This window comes from Rhododendron vialii, chromosome 8a, assembly GCF_030253575.1.
Source record: "Rhododendron vialii isolate Sample 1 chromosome 8a, ASM3025357v1".
Taxonomy (NCBI): Eukaryota; Viridiplantae; Streptophyta; class Magnoliopsida; order Ericales; family Ericaceae; genus Rhododendron; species Rhododendron vialii.
In genome coordinates this window covers 3,085,917-3,097,048 of record NC_080564.1, presented here as the reverse complement: position 1 = coordinate 3,097,048, position 11,132 = coordinate 3,085,917, and the positions used below count along the sequence as shown (strand labels likewise).

Here is an 11,132-nt window from a genome sequence, read left to right as displayed (position 1 = left end):
AATAAAATTTACTTTTAGGGACAAAATAGACAATACACCAACTTTTACTCCCCTAACTTTACAAAATGGACACTTATTAAGGGACAGCCCAAAATGAAATACTGGACACAAAAAAAGGGACGGAGGGAGTAACATATGGCTGCTGTGCTTGGGAGGAAAAATTGTTCACTGGTTCGTATGTTTACGCTTCTACGGTGAAAAAACACATGATTTTCGCAGGCATATTTACTTCTTGATCTAATGTTTTGTCAACTGTTGCTATTTGTGGTTATCTCATTTTATTTTCGCGAAAAATAGCAGGATAAAGAGTTGAGAACACAAAGGGCCAAAGGCCTTGTTCTAAACATTATGCTTCGCGGTTCGCACTTTCCAACTGATATGTTGGGTATTGAGAGTGGAAACTTGAGAAAATTCCCTACCCTACTCATGAAGCCATATGGGTTTGTGGTGACAGGTGGAGTTCTCTCATGTAAACCTAAGGAATCACAATGACACTTTGTGTGGTAGGATAGCCAAAAGGTTAATGTGGTCCAATTTTTTTGGGGGAGTGATTTTGGCACTCCCCTTTGTGTCTTTATTGATGATATGTTTTGTGAGAGAAAGGGAATGACATTAACAAAAATTAGAGTGGCAAAATCAATTCCCTTTTTTTTACAGCTTGTTTCCCCACACCACTGGCAAAGATCATTATCCCAAAAGACCTCTAATCATGCGTTGAACGTTGGCCAAAAGCTTCCCATTTGTGTGTGACCAAATGAAGCTTTGATTCGATTTTCAATTTCCAAATCCACTTTCAATTATCCAAGTGCCATCCTCATGAGCTGTGAATTGATATGCAGAAGAGAGTAAAGAGAGACCTAACCATCACCTGAGTGAATACGAGAGGAAGTATCTGATAAAGCAGCTAACTGGGGAATGAAAACATTCGTCACTCGATTCACATAAGCAGAATAAATCAATCGATTTACACGAGCAACATTCCAACTTTTATCTTGCTTGACGAAATTAGCCACCTTAAGATGCTTATTGATCAATGACACCATGGGAGATCTCAAGAGGTTCATTACCACACCACGAGGCACCAGTCTTGGCAAAAGGAGATATCCTTACCATCACCCACGTTCCATTTTCTGCTCTGGTTCATGATTTCCCTGGTTTTGATCAGGCTTTTTCACAAGGTGGGAGGCTCTCCCACCAGAAGGCCAAGCTTTAAATTGGTAAATTCTTGAGGTATTCCTTTTGAATCACATTAATTTTTTTTTATTTTATCCGAATCACATTAATTCAAAGCGGTTTATTCTCATTGATGACCCTCCAGTTGAGTTTAGAAAGGAGATCAAGGTTATTAAAACCCAGCATTACGAATGCCTAAGCCACCATTCCTCTTGCTTTTACAAACTGTATCACATTTAACAGGACGTACAGCTCCCTTATCACCCCACATGAAATTGCGGTTAAGACCCAAGTCATATAGTTCGCGTGCGTGAGCGGGAGCGTGAAAAGCGTATTCGAAACACGTCTCAACATACTAAAATTTGCAAAAACAAGGCTTGAGAGCGCGATCATAGCGAGAGAATTGATAGCGGGAGCGCGGAATATCTCGAAGGATCACGTGACTAAGTTGCATGACATAATTCGGGATTGTAGAGTTCATGGCTGCCTTGGACCTTGGACCTCTACATGGGCCTCAAAACATTTGAAAGCCCAGGAAATTTCATGGGCCGACTTTAATTGTCCCAAGACCATTTCAACTGGTTACCCGCCTCAGCCCAACCCGCCCCAGCCCACTTTTACTTGATAACCTCTCTCTCTCTCTCTCTCTCTCTCTCTCTCTCTCTCTCTCAAAACAGAGAGAACCAGAGCAATGTCACTACCAACAGCTCTGCTACAAACCCAAACCTCCAAACTCTTCTCTCTCCCTGCACCTCTCACTCTCTCTCCACCCAACCGAACCCTGACATTCCCACGAAAAACCCCCACTCTCTCAACCTCCTTACGCTCAGTCCCAAGCCAACAACAAGAATCCAACGCCAATTACGAAGACGAAGAAGAAGAACACGTCATCGGGGATTGCGTCGTATTCGAGGAGGGTATATTCGAAGACCCTTACCTTCAACAAGCCCTCGATTCTCCTCTAAACTCGCCGAAATGGAACAACAACAACAGTAGTAATCGAAAAGTCGAAGTCGAGGCGGAGGATTTGGTTCCGGAGAAATGGAAGGATGTTCAGGCGGAGATCAACATAACGAAGAAGGAGAAGCGGGTGATGAAGCGGGAAATGGAGTTTGGGCGAAGGGTTGAGAGGATGAGGCAGGGGTTGGTTCCGATTGAGGGTAGTGGGTTTAGAGTTAGGGTTGAGGAGTATGTGGCGGGTAGGAGTGAGAAGTTGGTGGTTAATGATGGGAATGAGAGGAAGGGTGGAGAGAGGAGTGAGAGAGTGGCGCCAAGGAACCCTAGGTTGGGGGTTTATGGGGGGACTTTGGATGATATTACGGAGTTTTTCAGTAGTGGGAGCTATGATCCTAAATCTACCCAAAACAATGAAGGTGCAAATGCAAAATATTCTTTTGTGAAGTTTGAATTGTTAGTTTTTTCTACCGTGCTAATTGAATTGTTCGCGAGGCTCCCGACGAGCTGCTCGAGGCTTGGCTCGTTAGTAAGCGGCTCGTTTATAGAAGCTCATTTGGTAAACGAATCAAGCTCGAACACATCGGTGCTAAACTAGCCGAGCTCAAGCTAGACTAGTTTTGTGCAAGCCAAGCTTGAACATGTCAATGCTCGGCTCAGCTCGGCTCGTTGGCAGCTCTAAGCACCACTTCGGGTGGCAAATGAGATGGATTTAATCTGGTATGGATTCGAGCCGAGCTGACAAAGTTGTTTTGACACCTTAGAGCAATTCCACCCACGGGGCATTTAGGCTGCCAAAGCTGATATGGAGTGGTGCTTCACCTGTAAGCACCAGTTCGGGATGAAAACTGAGATGGGTTTAATCTGGTCCCAAAATGGCACCATACCGGTGCAGCAACGGTGCTATTTTCAGCTTTTTGATTCTCCATCAAGCCATAAAATGGCTTTGGCAAAGTCGTTTCGACATCAGTGGGTGCACTTGCTTTCATGGTTTATCCTTGCCTCATGTGATAAATGTTGTCTTTCGTGCTGCACACTGGCTATATGGTTATTGGTGGCGAACATTCCAAGTTAATGAGCTCCATTCTGAACGGTCAGTTGGAGACCTACTTTGGGAGACTTGGGTCAATTGTCAAACAACATTAGTGTATGAAGAGTTTTAATTATGCGGTTACACCTTCAGACTGTTTATGTGAATCTTTGTAATTTAGAGCTAAAAATTTGTTCATGGTTTTGTCAAATGCAAAAGTAATATGTAAAGCTTTTGAGACATCTGACATATTGTTCGACAATTCAAACCTACATATCTTCAGGCCTTAGCTCTGAAAGCAAGATAATGGTTTCTGTCCTCGAATATTTCCGTCTTCTGGCAATTCATAGTCCAATAAAATAGGGGTTGATGTTCCCTTATAGACATAGCCCTCCCTACTTTAGGGGAAAGTGGGAATTGCTGCTATCGCTGCTTCAGTCGTCTAGTTAGGTCTTTTTTCTTTCTTCTTCCTTTTTCTGTAACAAGGCTGCTGTATGTGGCGTAAAGTTTGTGCAATGCCTGATACTTTCAAATGGGCATCAAATGACTAGAAGTGTCTAGTTTGCTTGTATGCCTTTATGCGCATAACTTCCCCTTTTCTATTGTTTTTTTTTATTTAACTTTGTAATTTCACAAACCTTCATATGTAGGAATTTACTAGTACTCAAAAGAAAATTCAGAATTTACTTGATACTTCTGGTTATATTAACTGGATACTCTATTAACTGTTGGGTGTGGGTATCTGATTATATTTTGTAAATGAGTAGGCCACCGTAAGTTGTTTACAAAGGAGGAGAAGGTGCTACTTAATAGGCGGATACCTGAATTGTCTGCTGCGACCTCTGTAAGTTTATAACTTCTTGATTCAGTGTCACTCACCTTTTTTTATCCCTTGTTCTTATTTAAATCTATATAACATTTGTCACCTCTGCTCTATTGCTTAATGTGAATTTTGTTTTGACTTCTGTTGATTTGGATGATTCACAGAATGTAAATGAAATGCTTTTTTTTCAAGCAAACTCTGTGTAGCTGTGAATAGATGGTCTGGGTTGACAATATCTTATGCTGTTGATTATAACATTTTTCCCCTTAACCAATGTTTGTGATCATAACTATGGCAAATGACATGTATTAAACAATCTATGTATGGATAAATTTGTTGGCTTTGCTATCCAGTTTATGCTGTTGATTAAAAACTGTGAGTTTTTGTTTTGCCTTTTCAGGACAAGTGGCAACCTCTTCACTCCCTTGCTGCATCAGGAGAGTTTTACCTTGTCAATGCTTTGTTTAAACATAATGTTGATATCAACATCAAGGACAAGGTCTGAAAAATAATCACCACTAGTTATATTTTCCTTTTGAGTAGTTTACAGCTTTTTGTCTTCTATTTTTAAAGTGAATCGTTCTCTCTACAGCATGGAAATGCTTTTACCCTTCATTTTGAAACAGTACTTTGCCATTTTTTCCAGGATGGGCTGACTGTGCTTCACAAAGCAGTAATTTCCAAAAAGCAAGCGATATTTAACTATCTTTTGAGAGAATCTGCAAATCCTTTTGTTCGAGACAAAGTGAGCATATTTTAGCATGCCCTGTCTAATGCTAAATCTTGGTAGATATTTTCAATTTAGCATTTATTCTATCCAATATTTGTTTAAAGATGTAAATATTTCAATATTTTGTTCAAATTTGAGTTCCTCAGATTTTTAGTTACTTTAAATCGGCTTTGTTTCTGCATTCAGCTGATTAAAAGTTGATTTCACCTTGTTCTTTGTCTTTAATTTCTGCTTTTGCTTGACAAAAGGATGGGGCCACATTGATGCACTATGCTGTTCGCACAGCTTCAAGTCCAATGATAAAAGTTCTTCTCTTGTATAATGTTGATATAAACCTCCAAGACAATGTAATGCTTCTAATTTCCTTCTTTCTTAGTATTTTCTTTACCAAGTTCCACCAATTCATTCCATGATGTCCTGGTTTGTGCTTTTCAGGATGGCTGGACACCGTTACATCTTGCTGTTCAAACTCGCAGAACAGACATAGTGAGACTTTTGCTAATCAAAGGAGCTGATAAGACAGTAAAAGCCCAAGTAAAGATCTGTTGACCCTTTTGCTAAGACGTACAATACAACTACAGATAGGGGCATGAATAAACCCGCGGGGATTGGGGGGGGGGGGGGGGGGGGGGTGGGTGGTTGTGATGCCTGTGTGTATCTATCATTCATTATAGGAACTTCAATTAGGAATTTGTCATTCGTTATAGAAGGCTGTCCTTAAACCACTTTTTTGAGTGTCAAACTAGATAAGGAAGAAAAGAAAAGATGCATTACTGAATGATTAATTAATTAATTAATTAATTTTTTTTTTTGTGTCAACATATTAATCTCTTCCAAGTCAGGTGGCAGGGAAGTGGGAGAAATTTCTTTCCAAGGGTCTTACCAATTTTTTTAATACTGTTTTTAAGTTCATTTTGAGTCTAACATCTATGCTTAAACAAAGGCCTGGTTAACCCTTTAATATATATATAGCAAACTGGTCAAGTATACGATAACCCAAGACTTATCCAATCCTCTCTCTGATTTCCATTCTTTTAGCAATTATGCCTGGCAAACCAAACAGCATGTATATTAGTTTGCCACACATGACTGTTTGCTAATGTTATCATACAGCACCTTACTCCTTTTCTGTGGCAAGTGTCATGATTGCAATTGATCTCTTTTTCAGGATGGTTTAACACCACTTGACCTTTGCCTCTATTCTGGTCAAGATGCGAGGACCTATGAGCTAATCAAGCTGATGAAACAGCTTCCCAAGCCGCGGTAACAGCTTTGACTACGGACTGACTCATCATTGTTATGGTTTGCCGGCTCGCTGTCGATTTACACCATTTACCGGGATCATGTGATTTTGACAAAGAAGAAAATGCAGCTGAGGCTACAAACAGCAGTGGGCTTTGTTGCCTCCTCCCACCCTCGTCTTGAGGTTTGTCTCTCTAAGATTGAGTCCAATAGTTTAAGCAGCCATTGCTGCAGGAAATCTTATTATCTATCGGTTAATGAAATTCCCTTGAATCTGATGGTGGTGGTCTGAGCAAAGCATTAATGGGTTTGTTTGTAAATTGTAAATGACAATCAGTATAGGTGAGACATTTTCCCCTGTGTTTAGGGCCTTAAATGTAACATAGACTAATAAGATTAAAGCATCTTCTGAGACGTGTTTGTGATGAAACTGGAGTCTATTGATCTTTAATAACAAAATGATGGGATTGCATATAAATTAATTCCTAATCAACATCAGTGTATTGCATATTAAACAGAATAATAATCATGTACATATAGAAGTTGAAATATAGGATCAAAACTGAGAATTACAGCATCTCATGACATGTAGACGTAGTACTTTCATGTAATAATTTGGACATGATCACCTTACCAAAAATACCAAAACAATTAACCGAAAGATTAACCGGCATCTAATTCCCCTACCCGTTGTAGAGGCATAGCCTCAAGGTCTGATGCCCCTACCCGTTGTCGATGTGTTACAAATTCAAACGGATTAATTTATGATACTCGGTTCCCAAATACCCTCGGTCACCCTTTTCAATCTTCTTGCAACCTTTTGACGTTATGAATTCTGGAACACAGGAATCTTGGGACACATTGTGTTCTTGCAACCTTTTGACGTTATGAATTCTGAAACGCATGAATCTTGGGACACATATTGTAAACAGAAGTGCGAACAGAGGTTTTGAAATTTACGGAATCTCGTGCCACACAAGGTTATGTTAGGGTTAGGTCAGAGGAGATCAAAACTTGCTATGTTTTGGCCAACAAAGAAGCATGACTAGACATCTCCTAAGGATGTAGAGCCTGGCCCTTTGCTCTCTCAACACCACCATAACCCCTTGCCGGCGTTGCCACTTCGGCGACCCACTTCTTCCATCACACCTTTCTCTCTGATTTATATGCCGGGACGAACATTGACCCATTGTACCCTAAAAAATATACGTATATACGTTTATATATTCACCTCATCTTCTAAAAGACTCTCTCTCTCTCTCTCTCTCTCTCTCTCTCTCTCTCTCTCTCCAGGTATTTCGTCAAACTAGCCGACGAAACACATGGATTTTCATCTGCTTTGGCATGTTTAAATATGTAATATTTTGGTGGGGGATAAGCAACCATTTGCCTGCCGGAAATTGTGGTCCAACGTCAAATGGTTCAGATTGGATTGTTTTGGAATTTGGAAAAGAGTGGTTGCTTGGTTGGGAAGGAATTTCGCGGCTATTAATCTATTCTTATCATCTTCGCAGAAATAGGTGGACAACAAGATCAATCATTTGACTGGACCTAGGGGATGATGTTGTGCGTGTTGTGCACATCGGGACCGTTGATCTTGGCAATCATTGATCTGGATTGCTAAATAGCTGGACAATAGAGATTACGTACAGCATCGTATAATCCGGACCGTTGATTGTCGAGATCAACGGTCTGTATGTGCACAACACCTTCCCCGGGGACTGATTGCCTTCTCCAATGAATCACGGGAAATTTAGAGGTGGTGATTTTAAAATAGCATGTATTTGCCTGGGCCTTGATGTTTTCATTAGCACTTCTCTGTACTTATACGACAGTGAGTGTGAGTGGCGGATGCGGAACTCATGACTAGTTGGGGCCCAAATCATATGTATTTTTATATTGGGAACAAAAATATATTTCGCAACTGGATATTGATACTTGTGAGGTTCAAGGAAGAGACAAGATAGTGTGTGTGCGACTGTGCGTAGACGACATACAAGTGACCTAAAGATGATTGAATGCTTGAATTTCAGGGAGGGTTTTCTGTGCACATACAAGAACTTTAAGAAATTTTTTCAACCAAGGGGACTTGCAAGGGTCAATTCATAGAATTTTTTTTTTAAATTAACTTGAAATACGTATATAATTATCTTTCTATATATATATATATCAATGTTGTATATGATTCCTTAAAAAAGAAAAGGGCCAAGTAGATATATATAGCCCAATGGATGAACAAATAAATTGTGGCTCTGCAAGTAGGGTTCATGCCCTGACAATCCGTTGTCCCTCCAGCAGCTACAGAATGGAAAAAAAAAAAACAAGAACACCTTAAGAAAGAGTTAACCTCCCTAATGGTATATGAGAAATAATCAAATCTTTCCATTAGGAATAGTATTTTACGACCCCAGCTGGTTCATTCTTGATCGTTGGAGGAGCCGTCGTGAATGGACTGCGATGCGCAATCGAGCAAGTACGTGCATGCAATGTAAGGCTATCTGAGACTGTCTTCTCGCACGAACTCCTCGGACCACTGCTTGCAGCTTCACCAAACCCTTCAACGCCTGAAATGCTCGTCTCCCCTGTTAATATCCAATTCGATTGTCAAAGACAAGGAGCCTTTATTCAGGAAAATGGGTTTCTTTCAGAATTTTTATAGTACATAATGCTAAAGCAAAATGCTGTGACAGACCTACATATATATATGTACACTGGTGACTATATCTTGATGTGTCCTTTTCGTTTGAAAATGACATGTCCAAAATTATCTGCCTTAGAATTCCGTAACGGTTTTTTTGTACATGCAAAATACCATATCAGAATGATGGATCTGGTTTAAACTGTAAAATAAGTGCCAAATCTACAACTATTTTCCGTATCATTTCTGTTTGTAAGTCACTATTTGGTAAAATTTACCTTGTACAACCATAGAGTGGTCAATGTTCTAAAAATCTCTAGACGCTAGTCTGGCAGAAACAAGGTGCATAGAGCCTAAGCTAGACGCCGATTAGTCAGCGGCCTAATCTAGGTGTTGGACCACCGCCTAGCGCCTACGCGGCTGACTTTTAGAACATTGAGATTGATAGAAACAAAAATGTCAGAACTGAGGTAGTTTAGATAGGTGAAAGTACAAGATGACCCCTGAAAAATGCTTGGATCTTGATGGCTGCAGTGTCCTCTTCGGATAACTCTTTCACCTCGGTTGATGAACAAGATAAAGGGATACGATTACTCCCGACATCTGTTTTTTTGGACATTTCGTTAGCGGCATCGTCGATACTGTTGCGGTTTTCTTCAATGAAGCTTGTGTTGATAGTGTTATTGGCGTGGAGGACAATGACGGTATTCTGAGGAGGCGGTCGGAAAAACTTGTTTTGGACAATGCCAAACCAACTTCTGGGCTTTCCCATATTCTTCGATCACAGTATGTTTTTTGGTTCTATGTTGGGCTCTTTGATCAGGTTTGCCTTTAGATTTTATGGGTTTCTTGATGCGAGCAGAAGTTGACGTAAAGGTTGGACTTTGGAGATGTGCGCACCATGTCGAGAGAGAGAGAGAGAGAGAGAGAGTTGTCACTTGTCAGGGCTGACAACGTGGGGGGATGAATTTATTTGCTATGTGTGATTTTGAAGCATGCACCTAAATCTGAAATAGGGACCAGACCTAAGATACAAACCCAGGGTTGCCCTAGTGGTAAGGGCGAGTGTCAGTCTGTCAGACTTAGGGAGTAATCCCTTGGTTTGGGGTTCGATTCCATATCAGGTGAGTATCTTGGTATTTAAGTGAGGGGCCACGATTGGTGTGCTGTAGTTAGCTATCCCGCTGTAGGACCGCTCCTTGGTTCGCAAAAAAAAAAATGTTGGATATAATTCTTATGAATATCTGATTACTTTGATTTTTTGCTTGGACAACTAACTCAATGAGCAGTTCTGATCATAAATTTAAATCTCAGGTGGACTAAAAATGTGATCACTAGATGCTCCCCCTTTTCTTTTCTTTTTTTATAAAAATTGTTCCACCACCGAGTTATCAGGACCCTGCACTGGACTATTTCACACTATTGTATTTCGGGTTTACCCTTATTCTACTCCACAAGATCTTCTCAGCTCCAACACGAATGGCTTCCTTAGGCTTCCTTTGCCACCTTTTATCTCCAGCTGTATGTTTAGTTTAATCAGTTACAATGAAAATCATTCCATCAACTAACATATTCAGATATAAACTGACACTCTAGCTAGTTTTTTTTTGGGTAAATGATGCATTTTATAACCAACCAACCAAAAACCACGGGAATAACCCACTACACAGGAAAAAAACTGTACAAAGAAAAACCTATTACAAACTACAAAAGAATCAAACCACTCTTAACAAGTGGTAATACCCAGAATTCGAGGAGAGATATTCCAAAGATGACAAAATCTTTGGTTTTCCATTGAATTAGGAATATGTTTCCAAGAGCTGACTCGAAGTCTCAAATTGTCTTCTATGCGAGCAAAAATCACATCGGAATTCATTGGCCTTCCCCCAAACACCCTAGAGTTTCTCTCAAGCCAAATATAATACACCCCTGCAGCTAAAGACAGCTTGAAGAGGAGTGCTCGAAAGGAATTATCTTTACAATAACCCATAGCCCATATAAGTTCGTCATCCCAATTTCCTGGGCTTCTGTGAACTTCAAATCGGCTTAGAACTGAATGCCAAACCTGTCTTGAGAAATTACATTGAAAGAATAGATGATTGGCTGATTCATTATGCTGAGAACAAAGACTACAGAGGGGGTCAATAGGCAGTCCCCACCTTCTAAGTCTATCTTTAGTGGCAAGCTTCCTTAAGCAAGCAATCCACAAAATAAATGCCCACTTGGGGACGTTTTTTGAGAACCAAACAAGTGAAGACCAACACACCTTGGGTCTCCTATTTCTCAGAGCTTCCCAAGTGTGCTTAGATGAATAACTGCCAGTAGGGGAGATAATCCAAGTAATCACATCCTCCCTATCGTCATGTGGGATGAAAGAGTTAGGAATAGAATTTTGAATTTGCTGAATAATCCTATTACGAGGTCTAGGCCAATGCCAAGCACCATTAGCAATAACAGAGCTGACTTTATCATAAAGAGAAGGGCCCAGCCTGGATAAAGTTCTGTCATCAAAGAGTTTGTAAAGAGGGCCATTTGGATGCCA

The 11,132-nt window shown here is 40.4% G+C and overlaps 2 protein-coding genes across 2 annotated transcripts; one reads left to right on the top strand and one right to left on the bottom strand.

Annotated features, from left to right (window-relative positions):
* The first annotated feature begins 1,831 nt into the window (after window positions 1-1,831).
* LOC131299091 (ankyrin repeat domain-containing protein, chloroplastic) lies at window positions 1,832-6,382 on the top strand. The gene is made up of 7 exons (XM_058324654.1): window positions 1,832-2,546; window positions 3,925-4,001; window positions 4,381-4,479; window positions 4,627-4,725; window positions 4,959-5,057; window positions 5,146-5,244; window positions 5,879-6,382. Exons 1-7 carry the CDS (start codon window positions 1,865-1,867, stop codon window positions 5,975-5,977), a joined length of 1,254 nt encoding a protein of 417 aa, XP_058180637.1. The 5' UTR covers window positions 1,832-1,864; the 3' UTR covers window positions 5,978-6,382.
* A 1,448-nt stretch (window positions 6,383-7,830) lies between these two features.
* LOC131299097 (protein IQ-DOMAIN 5) lies at window positions 7,831-9,714 on the bottom strand. Its single transcript, XM_058324664.1, has 2 exons — window positions 9,084-9,714; window positions 7,831-8,534 (listed from the first exon to the last, which is right to left on the bottom strand). The coding sequence occupies exons 1-2, from the start codon at window positions 9,360-9,362 to the stop codon at window positions 8,352-8,354; spliced, it is 462 nt and encodes a 153-aa protein (XP_058180647.1). The 5' UTR covers window positions 9,363-9,714; the 3' UTR covers window positions 7,831-8,351.
* Between the last annotated feature and the right edge of the window lie 1,418 nt (window positions 9,715-11,132).